This window comes from Sarcophilus harrisii, chromosome 3 (assembly GCF_902635505.1).
Source record: "Sarcophilus harrisii chromosome 3, mSarHar1.11, whole genome shotgun sequence".
NCBI classification, from domain to species: Eukaryota; Metazoa; Chordata; class Mammalia; order Dasyuromorphia; family Dasyuridae; genus Sarcophilus; species Sarcophilus harrisii.
The window spans coordinates 497698208-497725985 of record NC_045428.1 but is presented as its reverse complement, the minus strand read 5'-3'; the positions used below and the strand labels follow the sequence as shown (position 1 = coordinate 497725985).

At 37.9% G+C, this 27778-nt stretch overlaps 1 protein-coding gene across 2 annotated transcripts; it reads right to left on the bottom strand.

The window, feature by feature from the left end:
* Window positions 1–960: 960 nt before the first annotated feature.
* THAP12 (THAP domain containing 12) lies at window positions 961–21994 on the bottom strand. 2 transcript variants are annotated; one of them, XM_031961354.1, is made up of 5 exons: window positions 21404–21994; window positions 6842–6962; window positions 5003–5110; window positions 4342–4378; window positions 961–3745 (listed from the first exon to the last, which is right to left on the bottom strand). In XM_031961354.1, exons 1-5 carry the CDS (start codon window positions 21637–21639, stop codon window positions 1797–1799), a joined length of 2451 nt encoding a protein of 816 aa, XP_031817214.1. In that variant the 5' UTR covers window positions 21640–21994; the 3' UTR covers window positions 961–1796. The 2 variants fall into 2 exon arrangements, with proteins under 2 accessions (XP_031817214.1, XP_031817215.1); XM_031961355.1 differs by lacking the exon at window positions 21404–21994 and adding an exon at window positions 20781–21176.
* Window positions 21995–27778: the final 5784 nt, after the last annotated feature.

Here is a 27778-nt window from a genome sequence, read left to right as displayed (position 1 = left end):
TTCACAGGAAGAGAACAGAAACTATTTTCAAAGCAAATTTTTAAAATAGTTATTGTCATATATATTCTGATTGTCACGCAAGGAAAATCCCTCTTCAAGGCAGACTAGCTCTCTCTATGCATCTCATTCTTAGACAACTGAGGTTCCACCTCATACCCAATAGATTGGCCAAGATCAATCAACTGATTGATCCACATTTATTAAGGACCTGTTATATATCAGGAACTAATAAAAAAAGAAAATGGCAAATGTTGGAGGAGCTACAAGACAAGTTACATGAACACATTATTGGTTCTGTGAATTGGTTTAGCCATTTGGAACTATGGCCCAAAAGGCATTAAATTGTATACACCACCAACGATGCTGCTCCCAGGCAAAGGAAAAAGAAATGGATCCATACGTACAAAAATATTTACATAGTTCTTTTTGTAGTGGCAACTTGATCCTAAAAAAGAGGCATCCATCAAGTGAGGAAAGCATAATTTCTAAGAAAACTGGGAAGACTTGAATGATCAGAATGAAGAATAAATTTTTGGACATGGAAAATAAGGAAATTTGTTCTGCCTAGTTGTATTTGTTAAAAAGGGTTCTATTTTACTTATTTTATTTTCATTGAGGTGCTATTGAAGTTCAATTGGGGTAGAAAGAAACTAAGTACCTGTTAACTGAAAAATTAAATATTTTTATAACTTGGAGAGTTGCTTGGGCTTTGAGAACTTAAGTGATTTGTCCACAATAACAGCCATGATGTGCAAGAGATGAGATCTGAACCCAGGTAATCCTCACTCCAAAGCAAACTTTCTATTCACTATGCCATACTTCCTCTCATAGTGTCTCATTAGACTAAAAATAATGAAAATTACTTGATAATTAAAGAAAATTCACATTTTATTTTGAATGAATAAACTATACAAAAATTGTTTTTGTTTTTTTTTTTTTCACCAAAAATAACAGTAATATTTTCCTCATTATTCCTAGATAAACCACAAAATCCTAATTTGCAAGTTCTCCAGGTTAGGTTTACAAGTCAAGATGAGGCATGGAAAAAAGGCAGAATAAACACAAACAAAATCAGTTTTTTATGTTTGTGAGATTGGCTTCAAGATCATAGAACAGAATGTTTGATGTATAACTGTGAAAAGTTCATGAAACAGTTAGTGTGGAGCCCCAACAGAGGAATGTAAACCACAACAATCACTCATTTATGAGGAACAACATTGGCTCTATCACTTAAATTTTAAGTGAACTCATTCATTTACATTCACTTGATGAAGTCAGAGTCAACATGGAAATGTATATGAGGTCGTGGTTTGGAATAGACTCTTCTCCAATATATCTTTTTTTTTTTTTTTTTTACTGTCAATGGTACAACATTAAAAAAAAAAAAAAACCCAACAAACAAACATAGGAGTCAGTGGTCAGTAGTGAGCTTCATTTTAACTTATTTTTTTCTCCCACTTCTCCTCCCAATACTTATTTTTTCACAATAACTAAGAAACCCAAAACCTGATAGTTGGATTCCTGGTAATCACAAATTATATGTCCAGAATGAAGTTAACTAAAATATCTCCAGAGCATTAGCTACCAGCAGAAATCACCAAGAAATGAAATCAATTTTCAAAGACTTTCAATTCATTGAATAGCAGTTTAACATATAGATTATCAGTGGCTAACATATCCAAATGGAGATCTAAAGGCAAACTTATCTTCAATGATTGATTATGTGACCTCTCAGGGCTTCTCTCCCAATTCCCAATGTGTAAATTCAGGGAAAAAACCTATTTTGGTCAATTTCCTTATGTATTTTCAGTTATTTCTGAATTAGTTGTGGGAAGAACTTCTTCTTGGAGGTCCAACTTACTCGTGTAGAGTTTAATGTAAGTGTCCACCATTAAATCTAAGTCATGTTTTATGTCAAAGTTTATGTTAAGTAAAGCCAAGTTACTTGACCTATGAGCTGTCAAAGTATCCCTCAAGTATGCCTTAAGACGTTTTCTACCGTTTTCATATCTCTCATTCTCAACCTTCATCACTGGGAGTATGCAGAGGACTTTAAGCAATGCATAAACATTAGGAAAAAATTTGATATCTGGTAGATGCAGGGCTTCATAAATGGTTGCTGGGAGCTCAATATCTTTTCCTCTGTGTTTCCATTTGATTCTCCAACAGTGAAGTTCTGCAGAAAGAGTGTCTGGATTAGGAAGGTCACTTTTGTACATATCAGCATGGTGTTCTTCAGATGTATTAAATTTCAGCTGTCCCATAACAGAGGGCACTAAAGACAAACATTTCAGTGCTTTGAGGTGCTGTTCAGAGAAGATGTCCTTCAGCTCCTGGATGATGTGCTCCACAGTGGGGACACTAAGTACCTCTTTGTAGTAGCTTTCAGATGTCACTTCAGGTTCTAGGTTAGCTTGCTGAGACCTGCGAAATTTTCCAGGGAGCTTAATTTCTATATCTAGCTTAGTGGCCAAATTTGTGGCTTCCTCAAACCAAAATTCATGATACACTTCAATATTTTCCATCACTTCATTTAAAGAATGTAACACTGCAGTCAAACTGCTGGCTGCAAAGAAGACATCAGAGGTCTGACCCTGGAGATTCTTCCCAAAGGCTCTTGTAAAAGAGAGTATGTTTTTCAGAACCACAACAGTGACAATGAAATCAAAATCTACTAATGCACTCCCAAGAATAAAGGCTTGGCCAGCAATAAAGTTATCCCATCTAACAGTTGTATCACTGTTGATATTATCTAAACATAAAACAAGTGCTTGTAGAAGGTCCACTAAAATCTCAAAGGCATCATGTCTGCCTGTCCATTGAGAACGGCAGATCTCCTTTAGCTCGTTACCTTTCTCTTCACTATTCTGAAAGAGAACAGAGATAACACTATCAAGTTCCACCAGTAACTGTGGGGACCGCTGGAAAAAAGAACAAATTTCTTCAATGATCCCCAAAGCAACAGATACTCCCACCACAGGAATGGATTTTGCCAGCCACGTGTTTAAGGCACAGGAGGAGCAGAGGGTGTAGACAGCTTGGGGATATTTCTCCAAAAGTCTCATGGCCACAACTTTCATCTTTGAAGAAAACCCACTGGAGACAATGTAGGCCTGGCCCCGACAGTACTCCATGTTCAGGCCCCACTTTTCAGTTATAGTAGTATGAAACTTAACAGCCAAAATTTCAGCATCAGCTTCATAAGGAAGAAAACCTATAAATTCTTCTCTCAAGTTATGAGAGTCATCCACAAATCTGACTAACACTGGTAAGTGCTCCTCTCCAGCTATGTCCACTACATCATCAGTAACAATGGAGAAAAAGTGAGAGTCCCGTACTTCCCTGAGCGTTTCTTCTCGGATGCAGCTCTCACAGATCTCCAGCATTTGTTTTTGCTGAGTTTTAGAACAGAACAACATGTTGACTGCTGTTGTCTCAAAACGTTTCCGCAAAACCTCATCACCAGCATTAATTCTACACTCAAGCAGAGCTTGGAAGTTATCTGGCATAAATATGCCTTCTGGAATTTCATCCGTTTCATGGCCATCTAAGGGTATATTTTGTTTACCCATAAGGATCAAAATTTCAAACAAAGATTTAAGATAATCTTTGTTTTCCTTCTCTTCTAGTGTTAAAGGTAAAACTTCTTCATCCTGTTCTCCTCCCCCTTCTGCAACTGCATTTTGAGTACTATTACTGTTATTTGTTTCCTGATTGGTTTGCTCCTGTTCAGAGGTTTCATCAACTAGAAGACAAAACATAAAGATTAATTTTATAAAGAGATCCAAAATTTAAAAACACATATTTTCTACACTATCCTTACTGAGTAAACTTAGAAGAGAAAAAGAAATCAGTACAGACAGCTAGCCCAAAGCAAGAAATGTTAAGGACTGTACTTTTGAGTTCATCTAGGAAAATTCCCTCACTTTACAGATAAGAGAACTGAAGTAGAGTTTATACACTTTGCCTGAGCTCACACAGCATATGTTAGCATCCAGAACAATGCTTTACACATAGAAAAGTTCTAAGATGTATTTTTGATAAATGTTTTCCAAACTTGCAATTAGGATTAAACCCAAAGTTCTGAAATCTTTCTGAGAGACCTTTCCACTATACTAAGCAGCAACAACTTTTTAGTCATCAACATTTTGATAAGAATGTACATGGGTGGTTCAGGATGGGAGAACAGTGTAAAGGTATGTCATCTATATTCCTAAAAAAAAAAAAAAAAAAAAAAAAAAAAAAAAGAATATAGCTGAACTTTATCACATAAAATAATCACACTATCAGGGTTAGACTATTCCATCTTATATTATTAACATAAAACATTTAACCACTTACTTTTTCGTTCTTTCAGTGACTTGATTTCATCTTCACTCTAAAGACAAGGGAAAACCTCTTTTAGTAAATAATTCCAAGTATATTATCTCAGAGTAACTTATTTTTTGATTAACTACTAATTCTCTCAAGATCATAAATACACACATGAAAGCTCAAACAGTACAATAACTCAAATAAAACAAATCTAAATTAATTTGATAAAAATGAATTAATGAAATATTATTACAGGAATCCTAGAGGGGAGAGACAGTACCAGAAGATCACTGTGTATTGCTTTGGTATAGCACAATTCTTTCTGAAAGTCTGTCCATAGTTAATTAGGAATGAATGTATTACATACATCTCTTTATAATTTCCTTATTGCTAGATAAACAAAACATATAGCATATGGCATATGTCCTTCCTCCTTAATGCCACAAAGCTGCAAGAATGGATTAATATTGTCCTTGATCAATTATACCAAAAAGGTTTAATTAAACCACTAAAGGAAAAGACAATTACCCCAGGATAAAAATCTTAAAAAACAAAAAAACAAAAACACCTCATGTATAGGTTACTACAATCCAAATTTTCAATTCCTTCCTGTTACTCTGCCGTTGAAACTACAAGTACCCTCAACTGATACAATCTTGTAGTACAGATGAGCAGAATTTAAACATACCAACTCCTTTATTCGTTTTCTATGCCTACTATGTGGATTGTTCAGGTGACTTGTAAGATCAAATATTGTTGGTACAGCATTATCTCGGAGAACTGTTCTATAAGGGCTCTGAAAAAAAAAAGATATATGCCATGAGAATAAAACAATTAAATAAAATACAACCTTTTAAGCAATTCCTTAGCATTCTTTCGACTATTTAAAGATTTTGGAACAATCTAACAGTGTCAATTTGGTCAACTACAATTCCTTCCCCAATCTTCATTAAACTGTATTTGCTGTCTCAAAAATTTTAGAATTAAAAAGAAGACCCCCTAAGATATTGTCTGAATTTGTCAGACATAGGATCTGAATCCAGTTCCTCCTGACTCCACCTGAACTCAGGTAATCTTCCTGATTCTGAAGCTAGTTCTCTCTGCATAGCATAGTGAAGCCTCTCTCTGAAGAATTTCTTCTAAAAGGCAATATGAAGTCTTTGGAATCCTTAATATACATACTGATGACTCCTCTAACATCTTGACTACATAATTTTTCCACCTCTTCAACATCTAGGAATTCTTTCTCCTGCTTGTTTAAATCACATATCATCTATCAAACCTCTGTCTCAAGGAACTGCATTGCTTCCATAGTCCCTCTAAGGCCTAAATTTTAAAATCCAATTCCATCTTTACACTTTCACACACATCAAATCTATAAATTTCTGGTCCCTTAACCCTAATTTGGGATCTCAGGGAAACTTCCTTCTTGACCCTATTACCTGCCACTTTGATGACTTGTCAACAATTATTTCCATTTTACTTTCACTTTTTTTGGTGGAGGATGGGGGTGGGTGAGGAGGGGTGGAGGTAGAATTGAATAAGGAGAAGACTGGAAGGGGAAGTTCCTACAGGGAAATTATTAACATTTTTTTTTGCAATTTATAGTATCAGAGAATTGCTTGGGGACAATGAGAAATTATTTTATTTTTATTTTTCTCCAGGAAAAGCGAAGCTGAGTCTTTACTTAAGACTGATTGCAAAGTCTACTCTAAATATTCATCTTTTTCATTACTTCATCTTGTATTCTAATCATGTCACTAGTAATTAGGAATTTCAGAGAGATGCACAGAGAAAAGGAAAGCAGATTAATCCAAACAGATCAATTTGCTATTTCTTAATAACTAAAAGGGATATAAGAATTTTACTACTGGCTAAAGTACTTTTAGATTACTTATTTTAAGTTACTGATGTTATTTTCTAAGTTTCTATTATAGTATTAATATAACTCAACAGGAATCTGTGATCTCTCATTCTGTATAATTCTTATCCATTTCCTCCTAATCACCTTTACTGGGGATCTATGTCCTTGACTTTTTATGTATGCAATGACACTTGTAGGTTGTCTACTCATTATTCTTTGCTTTTACCAGATAACCATTAAATATGTGGAAAAAAAATTATAACCAAATCATACAAACACATTAAATTCCAAGATTTAGTTTATAATAGATAAATTAAAGCTAATAAACTTTCTTTTTTTGATTAGCAAATCTAAGGAATAGTTTCAAAAAAGCAAGATTTTTAAGGATAATATCTAACTATGATAAAAATTTCACGTGGACACTCCCACTAAAACCCTCTCCCCTGTACACATCCATATTCTTATAATTTAAGAAAACTTAATTTCAAAAAAAGAGAAATATACATGATAACTTTATTATATATTTAAAAGGAATAGCAAATTGTATATAATTGTATATATGCAGTTTTGTGTGTAATCATCTTTTTCATCAAACTGTTATGAAAATTAAAAATAAAATAAATGTGAAAAGAAAATGATTATATTTCAAGTTTTGCAACTTACACTTTTACAAATCATAGAGGTCTCAAAATGTTTGGCACAAAGCCGATAATGCTTATTAAGTTGATCAGGTGTTTTGTCTTCTAAGTCAGCTCTTCTACAATTCTCCACCCACTTTTGGCATCTAAAAATAAATTCAACAAATATTAACAAGGAACTTATTGCACAGAGAGAGCTAAATTGATACTAGAGATTAATAAAGACAAAATAAGCAAGTCTCAGTCATTGTCTCTGCCAAGAGGCATACATAAATTCAAATAATGCTCAGTTCCCAAGATGAGGCCAGAACCTAGGACAGTGCTCTTCAACTTAAAAGAAGTTTCAAAAATCTTTAAACAAATAAGCATTAAACCCTCAAAACAAGGGCCTATCACTGATGGAATGTTTTGTTTGTTGAAAAATATTGAAAACTAATTGTATTCAACCTGAGGGCTGGGTGTAAGAAGGAGTCAAAATGGTCAGTGATAAGATACAATTTGACTGAATAATTATATAATCTAAATTCTATAAAGGAGTGTTTATCTGCTGCTTTAAACAGATGCAATTTTATTAGATATTGGGATTCTATGCTTAGGTATATAATCATAAGAGAAAGTAAAATATCCAAAGAAAAGACAGTATTTCTCCATGAAAATGATATAATGCCTTTCCCCCAAACAGAATGATTAATGAGCTAGAACCTCCAAGGACAGATTTTCACCATATCATTTACTCACCAGCTAATCACACATGTGTTATAAACAACAAATGAAAGACACAACTGGTTTTCTGAGCACTAATAAAATACAAGTTTCAATCTCTCCCCTCCCCCCCCTTTATAAAGCATTAAAGTCAAGTTTTATTTTCCGCAAATAGATGTCTTTGCTCCTCTGTATATTATCCTACAAATTTTAGAAGGGAAGGAAAAAAAAAACAACTTTACAGAATTTCAATTTTATGAGATACATTACAATGATAACAATTCCAGAAAGTTAAAAAAAAACAAAAACAAGAAAACCTTGTATCAAACCAAATGCCTCAACTTTTAAAACCAAAAGTACCTCAATCTTTGCTTAGCATTTGGCAATTATAAATGTGAAACAAAGAAAAAAAAGGCAAAAGAATAGTTAATACATTGCACTTATTACTAATATCTATATTAGGCAAATTTATAACCCATCTGTGGGGTAATAATAAAAAAGTAAGCTCATACATAAGAATTCTTGCTCCCGCAGGACATAGAATGGAATAAATAAAAGTTTCTACTACTCTAAATCCTATGATTCAAGCAGCTAAAAAAAAAAAAAAAAAAAAAAAAAGATAAACTCAGTTTGGAGCTAGATTATTAGGTCACACAAGTCAGAGCCACAAGGCAAGTCATTTTGTGGCTAAGAACTGGCACAGAAGAGGCAACTAGTATGTAACTCAATTCAATAAACATGAAGGCATTCCTCTATCAGGCTCCTGTGAGATGGGAATTTTTCCTTTCCTTAAATTTTCTCTCTTCACAATGTAGGGATTCCTATCCCAATGCAGATCAGTACTCTCTCTGAGATCTATAAAGTTATATGCGAGGACTTGTCACAATCAGTGTCCACGAGGGGATCAGAATCCAGATTTTTCTAAGTCACTATCCCTGACAAGTCTTCTCAGAATTTTAGAACTTAAACAATGAGCACCAAAAAAAAAGTTTCTACCTTCAAGGGTTTTATATTCCACTAGTGGAATAACATGCACAAAGAAAAACAAATACAAGTAATATGGTAGGAGAGTTCCAACAAACTCCACGTCGGAGATGACACATGAGCTGTGTTCTCAAGGCATTGAGGGATGCTAGCAGGTAGCAGTGAGGAAGAGTTCCAGACCTGGGAAACCACTAGGACAAGGCAGAAAACTGGCAAGCAGAAACAGCCCATGTGATGAAAATGACTGTCTGAAGGGAATAACATGAAGGGAAGTGGGCAGATTTTAAATGCTAAGTAACTATTTTCTAATTAATCCTATGAGGAAAGGGAAGCCAATGAAGATCTGTGCCTAAAGGAGTAGCATGGTCATCTGGGTTTTACTAATATCAATTTGACAGCTGTTTGAAGATAGGACAGAGAAGAAAGGGGAGAGACTGGAAGTAGAGACCAATTATGAGGCTATTGGAATAAATCCCACCAAGAAGTGGATGCCTAAAGTAGGCAAGAGGGCCATACTGAGGGAGTAGAGAAAGAAGACAGACATTGAGCAGACAAAATTGACAGTACTTGGCAACTAAATGAATAAAGGAGTTGAGGGAGAGGAAAGAATCATGAATGACTCCAAGATTTTATAAACCTGAGTGACTGGAAGGAGGGTGATGCTCTCAACAAAAACAGGCAAGTTCTGAGTAGGTTTAGGATTGAGGTGAGAAAGGAGAAACTTAAGTTTGCTTGTGGGGACACCTGCGAACTATTCTCTCTTTACACTCTCATCAACATGATGCCAGCCAGCTCTCCCAAGATTTTGTTTGTTCTATGAATAAGATTCCCAGATCACTATCTTCTAGATCTTCCTCTGAGCTTCAGTCCTACACAACACCAAATGTCTAATAGACATTTTAAACTGGATGACCTCAAAAATCTCAAACTTAACATGACCAACACAAAACTTAATCCCCCCCAAAACCCACCCCTTTCTTATTTCTGTTAGGGTTTCTATCATCCTTCTAGTCACCTCAGAGAGTCATCTTTAACTCAATATAAAATTAGCAGCTAATTTACAAGCAATCTCTTGTATTCTTTCAAATTCTCTCTATTCACACAGCTAACACCCTAATTCCAGTCCTTATCATCTCTCTCACCAGGGCCTCCTAATTGGGCCTCTTAACTAGCCTGTTATTTAAGTCTCCCTGCCTCCAGTATATCCTCTCTGAAAACATAAAACAAAATTTCCAATAAAAAGGAAAAAAAATAGGATTTGTCAAAAGAGACTAATGTGGATGGACAGCAAACTCTTAGGTTAAGGATTAAAAAAAAAAAAATACAGAAGATGAAAACAAATCTAGATAAAAAGAAAAGGAGCACACAACCATGGGAGAGTACTACAAAAATAGTGACAAAAGTACAAAACCTCACCGGAGCTGAGGCTGACAAGGGAAACTAAGGACAATACAAAAAGATTTTTGTTCTTACGTTGTAGTGAAAAAGGAAGATTTTTTAAAAAGATTCTTTGCATAGGGTGCATACGATCTTGAGAACTGATGATAGAGAAGGCACAGCTTCTCAATTTTTATTTTTCTTCTGTCTTCTCTGCTAAAGGGAACGGTTCTTTGTGCTGGAAGGGACAACAAAAAAGGGATGATGAATTGATACATAAAATAAAGAAATAGTATGAAAAAACATAGTGGTCCTTGATTCATTTCATTCCCTAGGCCCAGTGAATGATATCTTTTGGGTGCTAAAACAAATGTCAGCTGTCATTACTGGGCCACTCAGCATAGTGGACTATAGGTACCACAAGACTGGAAAAGAGCAAATGTCATATTAATATTCAAGAAAGAGAAGATAACACAATCTGCAAATTGCAGAGTTGGGAGTTTAACTTGAATTCCTTGGAAATTCTCAGAATAGGTCAGTAAAGACAAAGTGAAAGAATACCTCAAAAGGGAAACATGACTTCATTAATAAGTTACATCACAATAAACTTATTTCCTTTTTTGACAGGATTATTAAACTGGAAGATGAGGTAGAATGCTATAAAATACAGTTTACCTATGCTTTTAAAAAGCTTATGATGAAGCATTTCATGACATTTTTTGATGATGGAACTATGTGTACTTGATACAATTAGGTTCAGAACTAGTTGGATGACAGATTCAGATTCAAAGAGGTCTCCAATGAAGTGATTAAAGAAATGTAAATTAAAACAACTCACAGGTACCACCTCACACTTATCAGATTGGTTAAGATGACAGGCAAAAATAATAATCGATATTGGAGAGAATGTGGGAAAACTGGGGCATTAACGCATTATTGGTGGAGTTGTGAATTCTGGAGAGCAATTTAGAACTATGCCCAAAGAGATATAAAGCATATTCTTTAATTCAATGGTCTCATTACTAGGTCTACATTCCAAAGAAATCAAAGAGGGGAAATGATTCCAAAAATATTTGTAGCAATTATTTTTGAGTTGGCAAGGAACTGGAAATTGAATGCATGCCCATCAATTGGGGAATGGCAGGAACAAAGAGATAATGGTCCCACCACATTCTGTTCTCAGCAGACTTGAACTAGAGTACTGCCTTTGATTCTGGGCACCATCCATATGAAGAAGAACAATGATAAAATGGAAAATATTCAGAACATGAAAACCAAGGTGAAGGGCCTTAATTAGATATCATATGATGACTAGATGAAGACAGAGTGGATAGAGCCTGAAGTCAAGAACACTCTTCTTCCTAGTTCAAATCTTGCCTCAGATACTTAACTCTGTGTGATCCTGGGTTTTCTTTGCCAAGAAGACTCCAAATGGAGTTACAAAGAATCAAGTATGACTGAAAAACTAAACAAATTTGTTTTAGGAGGTCTGAATTTGAACTAATATAAAAAACTTGCAAAAAAGGTAAATTTAGACTTGATGTCTGGAAAAAAGTTCCTATCAGAGAGATTTTCAAAACTGTAATAGCCTGCTTTAAGAGGTGGAAGTCTCTAAACAGAGACTTATATATAAACTGTATAACTATTTGGATATAGTTGGAATTCATTTCTCATATGGGCTGGACTAAATTGGATTTAGGCAATAACTGAAAGGTACAGAAGGCCAATTGTATAGTAAAGTGCCAGCAAGTAAAAAAGCAGGATTAGATAGGCTGAAAGCAGAGAAGTTAAATGATTTGCCTTAAATCTTGAGATTCTCAATCTCTAGCTGAGAGGGAGGAGAAGAATAATTTACATAACATCATGAATCTGAATAGCTTTTTAAGAGCTGTGAGGTGCCTAAGGACAATCAAAGAGAAAGTGGTTTTACAATTAACCCCTGGGTAACAACTGGTACTTTAACTTTACCAAAAAAATTTCCAAGTAGATTCTAAATTCATTCATATGTAAATAAGATGGATATACACAGAAAAGTAACAAAGTCACACAGGAAGAGTAAGTTTAGCTTCATTAAGCAACATAAACCCTTTCTAATCATTCCATCCAAGATTGGCTAAAAATCAACAGCAGAAATGACCAACAACTCACTTTCTGGACCAGTAAGTAAAATGAGGGAGATGAGAGGGAGTGCTAGTGGAATGTCAATCTTTCTGGTCTTTTATCCCATCTTTTCATGCACTGAGGATTCTGCTTTTTCAATATGCCCCATAAGACTTAGAATTACAGATGGAAGGGACCTTAGAAGCCATCAAGCCCAGCCTCCACTTTAAAAATAAGGAAACTAAAGCACATGGAGGATCAGCCAGTCCACATTCATTAAAAGCCTGACATATGCTAGATATTGTACTAGGAAAAGAAACAGGGAAAAAATCCTTACTTTCAAATAGTGGACATTTAAAAGGGGTAGACAAAATGCAAATAATGGAGTAAATTCACATAATATATAACAAGTAGATTTAAGAAATTTGAAGAGTAAGGCATTGGCAGCTGGAGAGAACAGGAAAGGCCTCCTGCAGAAGGTAAGCTTCAATGAGTCTTGAAGAAAGCCAAACAAACTAAGAGGGGAAGACGAGAAAAGAACATTCTAGACACAGGGAGCAACCAGTAAAAAGGTGAAGAGAGATGGAGTGTCTCAAGCAGGAGATTGTATCTAGTTTGCAGTTATTTGGAGGAGAGGGAAATGAGAAAAGGAAGAAAGGAGCCAAGCTATGAAAAGCTTTAAAGGACAAAGAGACGGGCCTTATATTGATCCTGAAGGAGAGGCCGAGACATGGGTAGATTTGTACTTTTAAAAATCACCTTGCCTTACCTTACTTGGAGAATGGATTAGAGTAGGGAAGAGTGTTAGGATAGGAAGACCAACCAGAATGACACTGGGATTTAATAAGGATGGTAGTTGGGTAAGGAAAGAATGGAAAACAAGAGAAATACCGTGCAGGCAGAAACAAGATTTGACAACAGATTGGATATGTGGAGTAAAAGGAACCAAGGACTAGATCAAGGTTTTGAATCTGAGTGACTGAAAGGATGGTAGTGCACTTGAGGGTGACAGAAAACTTCAGGGGTGAGGAGAATTTGAGGGAAAGATAATAAATTTTGCTTTAGACACACTGATTTTGAGATATTCAAGAAACAAGTGGAAAAAGATGATTATAGTACAAAAGATAGACCAAGACCAAATAACATATCTGGGAAACACTAGCACAGAAATAATTGAAATCATGGAAGCAGATGAGATCACTAAGACAGTAATAAAGAAAGAGGGGGCCCATAACAGAACCTTGGGGATCACCCAAAGTTATAGAGTGACATGAAGAAACCTGAAAGGAACATGAGAAGACATCAGACAGATAAGAGAATCTATAGATAGCAGTGTCATGAAAACCTAGGTTTAATGATTTTTCCTAAAGTCAAAAAACTAATAAATGAAACAGGATTTGAGAGGCACTTACTAGCTGTGTGATTCAGCATAAGTCACTTACCCTGTTCCCTTCAGCTTCCTCATCTGTAAACCAAGCTGAAGAAGGAAATGGCCAATCATTCTAGTATCTTTGCCAAGAAAACCAGTATCTTCTGCCATGAAGAGTTGTACACAACTGAAATGACTGAACAATGGTGTCCTGATTCTAAGGACAGTACACTATCCACTACTTCGGATTAACTACATTCCATGTCTTCTCTCCTCTTCACCAGTAAATTCCTATCTATCTTTCATTTCAAGTCATAAGCTACCCTCACAAAGGAAGCTTTTCCTTTCCTCATAAATAACTTATTTCCTCTTAGACCAAACATGACACTTTGGTAATTTTTTCTTACTCCATTTGCCTCCTTATTATGTAGTCATTTGTTTTTTGTTGCTGTTGTTATTCTGAATTTAAGTCATATCTGACTCTTTGTGATCCCATTTTCGACTGCTTTGCCATTTTCTTCTCCATCTCATTTATAGATGTGGAAATTGAGACAAACAGAGTTTAGTTATTTACCCAGGGTCATAAAGTCATTAAAATAGTGTTTGAACTCAGACCTTTCTGATAAAAGGCCTAGCACTCAATTCACAGTACCACCTAATAAATGTATTTATTAATCCACAAATCTTTTTATCAGCTTATGTGAGAAATTTTGAATTATACCAGGAATTTAGCTATGTCTAATAGAATTATAGCTGTGAAAAACAAAATGTTATCAGTACCCCATGCTACCTCTTCATTAAACTTAAGTTTTTTTTCACAAGGTTTTTATAGAGCAGATTCTAGAATCAGAGTTAAAGGGATGTTTGAGGTCCCAAGGCCTGAAACCTGGGGGCTTACCACTTCACAAAGTGGCCCATTCCATTTTTGGTTATTAATAACCCTGAAAAAAGCAACCATCCATTCAGCAAATATTTGAAGAAAAAGCTTCCAGGCATTAATCAATCACAGGTTTAGCAAAGAGAAGGAAGATGTTCAGTAAAGGGAAAACAGGATGTAAAGTGTCTGAAATACATCTAAAATGCTGTCTTGGTTCTAAGAACAGAAATAAAATCAAGTTCCAGGGAACAAGGAGATCCTTTCTAATGATCAGAGTTGCACTACAATGAAATTACTTCATCATGAGCTCCTTTCCTCCCTTTGAAGTAGTCAAGCAAAGGCTGGGCAAACATCTGTCCACAATACCCTAAAAAAGACTGTCTTCCCAGTGCTCAGCATGTTGCCTCACACATGCTAGGTGCTTAACTAAGGAACCCTCTTAAGGGATTTCAGAATTCTAATGTTATTCCTCTAAATGGAGTGAGACATAAGGTTTACATATATTATTTTTGCAGATGAGGAAAGGTTAAGTCTGAAAAAGGTTAAGTGATTTGCCCAAAAAGTAAATGTCTGAAATAGTATTCAACTTCAATTCTTCTTGACTCTCCCTCACTATGCTACTTAATTCCCTCTAAGATAATTTATTAGGGTATGTGATGATATTTGAATATCTATTTTTTAAAATGGAAAAAAAAATTATTTCTTTCATGTCATGACTAATATGGAAATATGTTTAAAATAATTGTATATATATGACCTATATTGGAATGCTTGCTGTCTTGGGGATGAGGGAGGGAAAAAAGAAGGGAGAGGGAAAAATTTGGAACTCAAAAGCATACAAAAATGAATACGGAAAACTATTTGTTCATGCAATTGGGAAAAAAAGAAAATACTATTAAGTAAAAGAAAAAGTAAAATTAAGCTTTACTAATTAATAACACATTGGCACCTTCCCTCAGTTACATGTCAAAGGAGGAAGACTGAGGGAATAGAAGCTAGAGTTCCACAAAAAACGAGGGATTGACAGCAATGTTTTTCACCCATCATTCACTTCCAGCACACTGTGATATATTGTAGTTTACATGTATTGGTTAAGTAGATTTATGAATTATGCAATCTCGTTTACACTTAAGTGACCCTCAGAAAATGGACAAATGGCTTAAATAAGTTTCTGCAAAGAAGCCAGATTAAAGACAACTCTAAAAACAATTCATTCAAGAATGAATAAGAAAATGGCAGAATCGGCATCCTCCTTACAAGGTTCAAGCTCTTTAGCCATATTCCAATCTAAAAATAATTTATTATAACTTATCAGATCTGACAAAACATTTAAATCTCTCAAAATTATCTGAAATATGGATTATATCTACTATGTTAAGGATAGACTTTGTCCTAAATGTGCATTCTGTGTTATGACAATTTAGCTAGCAACAATTATGAAAACCACATAATTAGTAAGACGTTCAAAATGCTTTTGCTGATAAAAATAAAGTTGAAATGTAATTTTTCTAACCTATTTAAAGTATAATATAAGCATTTCAATAGGTTTTAAATGTTTGCTAAAACAAAAGCAAACCAAATATCTTCCAATAAATTTCCAAGAACAACTGATTTAATATCAGGGAAGATGGACATATATTAGCCAGATTTCAATAAAAACAGCATGATTGCTGGATAGGATTGAAAAATGAGTATCAAGATTTTAGTAAGCGCATCTAACAACATACTTGTTTCATTTCAATCTATGGATTTTTGATAAAGTTTCAGTTAAGATAGCCAATAAAATCAAGTTAAAATAAACTGACCTTAGAACTTTAAATCACATCAAAATATTGAGCCAAAATTTTCCAAAAAAATTATTCAATAATATTGCTCATCCTAAAAATATTAAATATTTTAGTGCAAGTGAGTTTGTTTCATTAATAAAAATTGTTTTTAAGTGCTTTTTTATTTCATCTTTAATTTAACCTTTTTAGTTTCAATTTCAAGGTAGGTTTTTAATGTATACATTTAAAACAGTATGTTTAAATAATTCATAAGTATAAACAAAGGTAAATACAGAAAATTAAAAGATTTACATGAACTGATGCAAAGTCAGCAAATCCACAGAAACAATATACATAAAGACTGAAACAACGAAAACGGAAAAAACTACCCCAAATATATCAAAAGTGAATGCAATAAAACTATAAAGAACAAGCATGGCTCAAAAGAAATATCACAAGACACTTCTACCTCCCTCTTTGCAGAGGTGGGAGGTCTATAAACGTTGCATATTATACACAGTGTCAGATTTTTTCAACATACTGATCAGTTATGTTGGGGTTTTTTTCCTCTTACTTTTCTTTCATTGTCTTAAAGTATACTTGTTATATGACAATTCTCTGAGAGAGGGATGGATATTGAGGTGGTGTAAAAAAAAAACAAACAAAAGATTAATATATATATATACACACATGTTAAGAAGTGTATACTAAAAAAAAAAAAAAAAGGAAAAGGAAAAGGATGTAAAAAATTTGATGCTGCTAGATGGCTCAGTAGATAAAGCAAGAGGCCTGGAGCCAAAAAAAAACTTGATTTCCAATTCAGGCTCAAATACTTACTAGCTATAATCTTGAGTAAGTCACTTAACCCTGTTTAACTTAGTTTCCTCATCTGTAACAAGAGCAGAAAGAAAAGGCAAACCATCCAGTATTTTTGCTAAACGAACCCAAATTGGGTCACACACAGAGTCCCTAAGGACTAAACAAAGTGAAGAACAGGCAGTCTATCATAGGTCCTAGACAGAGTACGAAAGGGCCTCAGAGTAAAGTGGCCTCAACCCCAACCTAAATTTTTTTCTTTTTTTTTTTTAAACAAGATGAACAATTAAAGGCCGAGGAGTTTAAGCTGCTCAAGTTCACATAAGGAAGAGATGGCAAAAGCAGAATTTGAACTCAGGTTCTCAAATAAAGAACCAGGACTCAAGTCATTTTGTATCACATCCTCAGTCATTGAGAGGTGGCGCTCAAGGAGAATCCATCAGTAAAGGAGAATGGTGTGGATATGTATTTTGTCCCACTTTTGTAGGAGGTGGAAAGAGACCAGCAGGGAGATAAATAATTCAGTTTGATCAAATTCAGCAAGTGTATTACATACAAATTGTTCAAAAAACCCAAAAAGGTACAAGGATGAAAAATCACTCATTGCCCCCAAGGAGTTTATAATCTAGTAAAGACAAGGACAAAATCAGGGAAATCACCGGGCAGAACAGCCTAGAGGGAGAAGGCCCCAAACAGGGAAGTCTTAGAGAAGACCCAGAGTTAGTGGGAATGGTATAGCACACATGAAGACCCAGCAGAGGAGACTGAGGAGCAGTTTGGTAAGAGGATCAGGCAAGAGCAGTGTCTTGAAAAAAGAGAATAAAAAGGAAAAGAGAGTGACTGACCATGTCAAAGACACAAGGAGGTTAAAAAACGAAAAGGATTAAGATCTGGCAATTAAAAGAACATTAATAAGTAGAGAGAGCAGCCTTGGGGAATGATGAGAGTGGAAGTGAGACTACAATTGGGAAGACAGTGAGAGAAAAGACAGCAGAAGCACTGATTAGAGCTGGACTACTCACGTTTAAGCACAAACAGGAGAGATATGGGGATGAAAAGAAGTATGAGACAAGAGGGACCAGAGACAAGATCAAATGGGGGGAGGGGTTTTAGGTATCTTTACTGGCAGTAGAGAAGGAGAAGGGAAAGGTGGGGATGAAAAGAGGGACAATCAGGAGAGATGGGATGTAACAGCCTCACCTTGGTAATGAGAAGGGATCACCCCCTCATTCAAGGCCAGTGAAGAAGATAATGGCAAAAGGCATCTCAATGAGATAAGGAGGGAGAAGGAAGCACCCTTTTTATCAGTGAACAATGAGGCAACATTTTCAGTAGAAAGAATGGAGAGAGGGGAGCCCCGAGGTCTGAGGAAGGATAAAAATGTTTGGAATTGTGATACTAAGCTCTGGGGACACAAAAGCCAAAAACAGCCTCTGCTCCCAAGCAGCTCACAGTCTTATGGAGAAGACAGCTTGCAAACAACTACATACAAACAATAAAGAAACAAGATAAATTGGGGGAAATCCAGAGAGACCATAAGATTCCCGGGATTGGAAAGGCTGTGTGCAGAAAATGGGTCTGTAGCCGAGATTTGAAGAGAGCTAAGGAAGTGGTTCATGCCCCTCTCCACTGCACTAGCACCAAGACAGTCAAGACCTTTATTACCTCCTCCCCAGCCTATAGCAACAACTTTCAAATCATTCTTTCTGCCTCAAGTGTCTCCCCAGGCCAGTCCATCCTCATTCTACCAACCGTTTTCCTAAAACTCCTATCAGACAGTCCCTGCCCTACTCAAACTCCAATGGCTCCTACTACTTTCGAGACCCTTGCTAACCAGCAGTCTTTTCAGTCTTCTTACACTTTATTCTAGCCACACACTGCAATTCAGGAACACTAGTCTACTTGTGGACTCTCTGGGCTCCAATTATTTTCTCTGGCTCATCTCTGCTTTCCTAGCTTCAAGTTCTAGGCTAAAATCCCAACTCTTTAGGAAGTTATTCCCTAATTAATTCTAGGGCCTTTTCTCTAATTACCCCTTATCCTATCTTACATGTAAGTTGTCTGTACATATGTTTACAAACTGAAATAAAAAGTCTGACGTCAAATGTTCTCCCTTCTCCCTCTCAGTTTCCATTGCTTACTTCAGAACTTGGCTCAAAATCCAGTTTCTGTAGGTCTTTCCTGGTTGTCTCCCCCACCCCCTTCCAATTACTCTGAACACATTTATTTATGTTTTGTCCCATTAGAAACCAGTCTTTGCTTTTCTTTACATCACCATTCTTAAGCATACTACCCCTAGTAAGTATTAAAAATGCTTCTTGAATATTTGGAGTCAGACTGCAGAGGACCATGAATACTAGGTCAAATACTAGGTCTTTTATCCACAGGCAAAGAAAAGTTGGAAAGTAAGAAAATGGGATAAATGTGGGGAAGTAGAAAGGAAACTAAATTACGAGGCAGAAAACTTGGGGTTTTAAACCTTTCTTGGTGTGATCTTGGACAAATGACAAATGGCCTGCCTTATCCCATGCCTCAGTTTCCTTCTCTGTAAAGTGATGGGTAGAACAGATGATTTTTATTCTATTGGACTCTAGTAGTCTTTTTAAAAAAATCCTTAATTCAGTAAATACATTATGTGTTTATCATTTGCAGAGTCCAGGTCCAGATATAGGGGAAGATACAAAGTAAGGCTTGGCATAAGAGTCCCAAGAACAGTCGGATAGGTTAAAAAAGAATCACAGTCAGAAATGATGCAGGACTACAAGGATATTAGAAAGATTCATTGCAAAGGACTGCATGAGTTGGGAGATGCACACGTTTCTCTAGAGAAGAGGGAGAGACCGGAGGATTCCTGGAGGAGCTGGCCAATTTAATGACTGAATAACCCCTCAGTGCCTATCACTACAACGGTATCAGGCAATGGAGGACACAAGAGATTTTTAAATGACACCTGCTTTCAAGGAGCTTGAGCATGAAGGAAGGGGCGGGCAGAATAAGGAAAGCACACTCACGGGCACTTCATGTTCCTTATGTTAGACACGTGCCCGCATGCATACAGAAATAAGGGGGAGGCACAGGGCACAGACAGCCAAAGGGACTGATGCGTTGGGCATGATTACCTCACGGAACCCTTACAACAACCCCCTTGGAGACGCCTCTTCTTGCCCAGTTTGCAGAAGGGGCCCGGGCGGCTGGCGGCGAGGGCGCTTGCCGGGGCACCCAGCCCCACCCGACCGCGGGAGAAAGCATCTCGGATTTAAAAGCCCCGGAAAGCGAGGCACGACCGGCGGGGGTCCGCAGGGCTAAGGCGTGAGTGCAGGCGCCAGCCCCTCCCGACAGAGCGCTCCGCGTCCCGCCCTTCCCACGGCATTCCGCGGCAGTCCCCGGCCCGTGTCCCCTCCCGGCTCTCCCCGCGGGACCCTCGGCGGCCGGCCGGCGGTCCCGCGGTGCGAGCGTCCCCAGGGGCCAGGCCGACCGACGCGGTCTGCACGCGCTTTCCCCCACTGAGCTCCCGGGGAGCCGGGGCTGGGTTCGGGGGAGATTTGTTTGTTATAACTCCCCCACCGCTTAGCAAGGACAGTGGCTGGGCACACAGGAGGCGCCTAATAAAGGCGTGCTGCCCGGCGTCCGTGTTCTGCTGCGGGGCACTGAGCAGGAGCGCGATGGATAACCACTGCAGGAAGTCTCCCGACCTCGGGTCCGCGGGCAGCCGCGGACAGCCGGGTCCTCCCCAAAGGCTTGACAAGCGGGGACCCTTCCCCAGGGCGCACGTGCCCACCTCTCTTTCCTCCCGGGGTCGTTCCGACTGTCCAGGGTCGGCGCCTGCGCACTACTCCCCCCACCCCGCTCGGTCCCCGGGCGGGGGACAGCTCGCGCCAAGACGGGGTCCGGCTGGAAGGAGCGTCCGCCTGCGGGCTCCGGAGCCCGGGGCGAGGGGTGCGGGGCGCGGGGCGGCGGCGCCGGGGACACTCACCGGGCAGGGTCCCTGGGGAACCTGAAGAAGGCCAGGTCCGACTGCGTGCTCTTCCGCGTGCAGTTCGGGGCCGCGCAGAAGTTCGGCATCGTCGCCCGTCCAGCTGGCCGGGCCTCCTCCCCCTGCCCCCCGCCGGCCGCCTCCCGGCCCCCGGGGAGGCCGGCCCGGCTGGGCTCGGGGGGAAGGAGGAGGAGGGGAGGGGAAGAGAGGAAGGGAGGGAGGGTGAGAGGAGGAGGAGGAGGGGCGCCGTGGGCCGAGGCCGGGCTGGGCACGCAGCTCCACAGTGCTGTGAGCGGCCGGGAGGATTTACCGCCGCCGCCGACGGCTCTAGCCCGCCCGTCCGCCCGGGACGCTGCCGCCTCCTTCCCACAATGCACCCTGCCTCCCTCCCCCTCGCAGCTGCCGGGGGCTCTCTTCCCCTCGGCTTCCTCTCCTCCCCGCCCTTTCTCCGGGACTTCTGTGCCGAGAGCACGCGCAGTGAGCGCCGGACTCGGCCGACAGCGAACGGGGCGGGGAAGGGCGGTGTCTGGGGGCGAGAAGCTCTCGCGGCGCGCAGGCGCGGGGAGCCGGGGAGCGCGGGGGCGGGGAGTGGAAAGCGCCGAGCTCGGGCGCCGGATGCTCACCTGCTTAGAGCCGAGTGCACCTTCCCTCCGAGAATCGCCGCTCGCTCTCTGCGGCAGACCGCGTATGTTTCGTCGGGCGTCGGGGGTCTGGAGAACCCACCGCACTCGTCAGGCGCTTCCCCACTGCCTCGCGCGGGCCAAGTAAACGGACGCTGGGAATAAAGCAGGGCAAGAGACCCCTGGGTTGGCTTGTTTTTTAAGAAGCCGGACGGAGACTGAGAGCGAGATCTGTCCATTTACGAGCCCTGTGACCTTGAGCACGTCACTCGTGCAAGACCAAGTCCTAGTTAACGATCTCGGAGGTCAGTTCTCCAGTCAGTCCCGTTGGTCGGAACTCGTGTCCACGGGTCTCTGTCGACACTCACTGTCAAGGGCACTGAGGGCCGCCTTAGTCATTTTTCCTGCGCTGGGATCCCGAGGACAAACATGCCAAGCCCGCTCAGCGGCGCTCTGGAGAGGGCCCCGTGTCCATAAAACGACGGCACTGGTTTTCTTGCCGGGCTGGGGAAATCGCCGTTCTGCGGAGAGCCGTCCTTCCCAGTCTGGCCAGTCACTCGGGTCAGCAGCTAGTGAGAAGTGGTTCTTATAATGCAGGAGTTCTCCTCAGAAAAGAGCAAAGGACATTTGGAATAAAGAAAGTGCTTCACATTTTGTGGGAAGCTACGTCTTCAAAATGAGGCAGGTTAAAAGTCTGTAGGGATGAAGAATCGGTTTTTAAGGGCCAGGTTTTTGACAGACACAAAAACCCATTAGGACCAAAAGAAATATTTAAAATAGTATTCAAATCGATGCTTAACTGTGAGCATGATAAATGAAGTTACATTTAGATAAAAACATGGAAAATAAAGTGACTAGATTTTGAGTAATAAAGACTAGAAAAAAATTTCTCATAATTAAAAGAAATCTGTGCAACATGAATTTTTGAAGAATTTTTTTTTTTGAAAAATGGTTGTTTCACCTGAAACTCTCAAGAAAATGATTTTTCCTGCTCAACTTTCCCTTTTCTACTCAGTCAGCCAAGTGTTTATAGTCATCATCACCAGTAATTCTCTGGGATAGATATAATCTTTTCAGGATCAGTCTTTGTCTTGGTGAGATGAATAAAAAGCTTTCCTAAGTTTGTATAGCAAGTTTCCTCTTCTCTTTGCTATTGGTGTTAGAGCTATATTTTCTGTGCCTACTGATGCTCTTTTCTTTAGAGGCTGATTTTTTTGCCTGTGTTTTTTATTTATTTTTTTTTGCATATGATTACATGTCTCACTCTGGTCCAGAAGTTGTTTGCATTGATTTCTTACACACCGTTTACCTTAGTAGTCTGTGTTTTAAGTATTTTAGATGTCTGTTGCTTATCTAGTTTCTGATTTATTACCAATCATTTCTAATGGCCCTGATGCCCAGCTCAATGTTTCCTACCAACTAAAACAACAGTATTCTGAGACGAGCCCTCAATCTTTGCACATGAAACATTTTTAAAAGTCTACATATCCAAAATATTCCAGAACAAATGCCTTATTCTGAAGAAAAAAAAAAATCTCTGTAGGTATAAAAGTAATCTTTCAAAACCAAACTTGCCTTACCACTGATTTTAAAGTACCATCTTTATTCTTCCCTTTCTAAAAATTTCAGGAGCACAGTGAATAGAAGTCCTGTGTTATGGGCCAGAACTCTGAACTTGAAACAAAGGATTCTTACAAGGTGCTGAGTGGTAATCTAGTTTAGCATAGTTCATTATGATTGATTTAATCTTACAACAAAGAATGGTTTCCTAGTGATATAAGGCTTAGTTTATACTCAGTGTAGAGCATATAAGCTAGGAGCCCCAGCTAGGATTCATTCGAAAAGATTCAGAGGGCAGAGAAAACAGGCGGGAGCTCAAGCTCTGGAAACCAAGGAGAGAGAGAGGCCTCTAAGAAAGCTAACCCAGCCCCAGGAAAGGAGACAAGACTTTGAAAGAGATAATAAAGGATTTGGACTTTAACCCCTGGCTACTCGTGTGGTGATTGCTGAACTGAAACGAAGGCTGCTCCCAGAGACCCCAAAAAACTGAACCAGAGAACATTATAGGCCTGGAGCCAAGAGACCCTAAATCGAAATCTGGTCACAGACAAATGTCTGTATGACCCTGGATAAATCATTTAAGCCTGATTACCTCCAAACAAAATTTTATTTCTAAAACAAACAAAACTGGGAGTCCTTTATTGAATATTCCCTCCCAGACTTGCCATTTGAGAAAAGTTAGTTTGGCCTTAAACTATATCTATGCATTGGAATTGCATTTCCCTGGGCCAGTGGCTACATTTTAATATTCCCTCTAAGAGGAAAAAGAACTTGAAATAGTTTGGTAGTTGAGAGAAGCAGATGGACAGATGGATGAATAGATGTGAGAACCATTGGAGAAATAGAATAAAAAAGACAATAATTGATTGTCAAGGTCCAAGTCTATAAACTAAACTCCAGCTCTAAGACTATGAATATATAATAAGCACTGAGAAATAAAATGTTATAAAAGCGAAAATATAGTAATACATCATTTAAAAATATCTTCAATCAGAAAGTTTGATCATTTTGATCTTAAGATTTTAATTTTTTAAGTACTATACTGTTTGGGAGTAGATCACTAAATTAATTGTAGTTATTGATGGAGAGAAAAGAGAACTACTGAATTCTTATTTCCCTTCTGCTTTCTTTACCAGAAAGAAAGGGCTGTAGCCTTGGGAGTATTAAACAAACAAATAGTTAGCAGGGAGTTGAAATCCATCATGTTAGAAAATAAAAAGGCACCAAACTTCCCTTGGTAGTTAAGGTCACTAGACCCATATGTCAGAGTACTAAAATAATATGGTTCTGTTTGAAAATACATATTTGTTATAAGGATTTTATTTTTCTTTTTTTCCCAGTTGGATGAGGAGGAAAGATGGGAATTTTTGTTTGATTTTTGTTCATTGAAAAAATTAATTTAAAAAATCTTAATAGAAGAAAAGATGATAAAAAAGAATAAATATGTACAACTGCATAGCTATGTCAATTATATTTGAAAAACCATGGGAAACTTTGATCCAGCTGTGATACTACTGGGTCTATATCCCAAAAAGATCATAGAAGACCGAAAAGGACCTGCACGTAAAAAAATATTTGCAGCAGCCCTTTTTGTAGTAACAAGGAATTGGAAACTGAGTGGATGCTCAACAGTTGGACTGATATAAGTTATGGTATATGAATGCTATAGAATATTATTGTTATATAAGAAATGATCTATAAGAAATGCTAATTTCAGAAACCTGATGCTATTGCTAAGTAAAGTGAGTAATCAAGAGAACATTCTAGACAAGATTATATGATGAACAACTGTGATGGACTTGGTTCTTCTCTATTGTTCAGTGATTGAAGACAATTCCAATAGACTTGGGATAGAAAATGCCATTCTCATCCAGAGAAAAAATTATGGAGAATGAATGTAATTGAAGCAAAGTGTTTTCACCAAATTTTTTCTTGGTTTTTTTTCCCTTTCATATTCTTTTACCCTTTTGGCCAGCTTTTTCTTGAACAACATGACAAATATTGAACGATGTTTAAAAGAATTGCACATATTTAACTTATAAAAGATTTCTCACCTTTTTGGGGAGGAGAAAGGTAAGGAAAGGAAGGAATAAAATTTGGAACACAAAGATTTACAAAAATGAATGTTGAAAACTATTTTTACATGTATTTGGAAAAATGAAATACTACAAAAAAAATTTAAAAAGAAAAGAAAAAAGAAAAACCATGGGAAAAGAGGGGGGACAAAAATGGAGAAGGGAGAAGTCCCCACAAGAAATAGAGATGGTCAAGTGTGCTGAGCCAGCAACTATACTGGAAAATGTTGGATCTGATATCAAAAGAGATAAAGACTCAAATTCTTCTACTGACTAATTAGTTGTAGGACCATAAGCCAATCATTACACCTCCCTGAGTTTCACTTTTTTATCTATAAAAGGTTATCTTTGCCTAATAAATGAGAACAATAATTCTGCATTACTTATTACCTGAAGTGGCTAGGTAATGCAGTGGTAGATTTCTGGGCCTGGAGTTAAGAAGACCTGAGTTCAAATTTGATCTCAGACACTTACTAACTGTGTGACTCTGGGCAAGTCATTTAACCTCTGTACCTCAGTTTCCTTAATTGTAAAATGGGATAATACCATACCTCTTTCTCAGGGTTATTGTATTGATCAAATGAGATAATATCTATAAAGTCCCTGGTAGGTGCTATATAAATGCTTATTCTGTTTCCTCCCCCTCCCTTACGTGTCACTGGTATTTATATCATTTAAAAGAGTTTGACTTAATTCTTACCATGAGAAAAAAACCAGTGGATGGAAAATTCCCATTGTCCAGGCTATGACATACAGTTAGCTAATACACAGTGCACACATCCAGTATATAAACCTTGGCTGATGGGTTAGTTCTTATCCTTCGTTCTCAAAGAGGACTAAAGTCAAGGTACAGTTTGTCTGACTGGCTGATCAGACCACTGTGAGCTCAGCACAAATAATAAACCTTGGAGAGACACCTCAAATGGACAATTAATTGAATCCAGAATTAGACAAGAAGAGCAGAATGGACAAGAGCATCAAAGGGGAATAGTTCCTTTAATAATCCTAAACTTCCTGATATTAAGGTTCCTTTTTAGTGACAATATTTTACAGATGGTGTTATATGACCCAGTTATGGAATATTACAGTCTGTATAGAATTAAAAATGAGTATCTCTCACTGGGAGGGCAGTGGAAAGGCAGATGGTAGGCAGGAATAAGCTTCAGTGGATAACTAGGAGCTAGGGAGAAGGAATAAAAGTGTCAAAGAGATATGATCAAAAGATCATGGATGGTTATGCAGCAAAATTAAGGAAAAATCAGTGGACAGCCTGCATGTCCTATAGTGGTAACCTCACAATTCAAGAGAAATCAAGGATGTTGGATATAGCCACTATGAATGAACTTAGTGGGAAATTCAGACAAGAGTTTTATTGGATAGCTAGGTAGAGATGGATTGCTATCTTCATCATGGTAAATAAGATTCACATCAATGGAATTACAGATGCATTTAAGTGTTTTGCTACCTATTCACAAAGTTGTTATGAGGCTGAAATGTGTATTTATGTAAAATAATTTACAAATCTTAAAGCACTGTATAAATGCAAGTAGTCAATATATTAAAAAATGGAAGAGACCAGGGTCTTTAAAACTATAAACTACTGATTTTTTATTTCAATTCCAGACAAAAGCCTAAAATACATTAATAAGGGATGGTCTGCACATTTTGGGAAAGGTTGTGATGATCAGTAAGTATTTGGCTTAATCAGGATCAGATTATGTCAGACTAATCTAATTTCTTTATATAACTAAACCAAAGAAATAAACTGTTACATCAGGGAGATGTCATAGTCAAAAACATACCTAGATTCCAGCAAGGCATCTGAAAAAGTTTCTCATGCTATCGTTGTGATAAAAATGAAAAGAGATGGGCTAAACAATAATATAGTTTTAGTGAATTTAGTGAATAGTTAGGTGAATTTGGATCTAGTAACTGGATCTAAAGAATATGTGATAATGGACCTTCAGAAAGATTGACAGTAGAGTAGCACCTCCTCTCAAATACCCCTCCAGATTTTGTTCTTTAAAATCTGGATATTTTTAGTAGACTTGTTACTCCATATAAGCAAATAATATGGCATCATATTTATACTTAACAAATGTAAAATCTTTAACGTGAGCCAAGCAAGAATAGAAGTAGAAGCTGTTAAGCTTAAAATTGTAGGTTAAGGTAGTCAATGGATAAAGATAATATTGTACGAATAAGATGATTTTCTCCAGGCAAGACACAAGGAGAAATCTGGGGCTGTGTAGTTTGAAGGACTGATTGATACCCTGAAGTCAAACCTTAACAATAGGGTATACTTTAGAGAAATTGATACCTATATGCTGCCTGCCCTTAATGTATACTTTTGGCTTGGTAAAATATAACAGATTAAAAAGGCATTCAAATAAAAACCATACAATGCTAAAGAAACATGGGCCTCATCACCCCAAAACAACTAAAGAAAGTTGAGTGCTTCCTTGTTACAAAGAATAAAGAGATTTAATAGATATCCCCAGGGCACACAATGAACCGATTAAAAATTTATAGAAATACCTTTGGAGGAAACAGATCTTACTTCACAAAACAATAATAAAGGCAACAACAGGTATTTATTATTGGGTTTGTTGAATATAATTAAATATGATTTAGCTCCAGATAGAGCCTATGAAATGGCTAAGATTTCAAAGTGGAATTAAAATCCTGCTTAGATGACTTCTCTAATAACTCAGTCCTCAATAACTCATTTTTACAGATTACA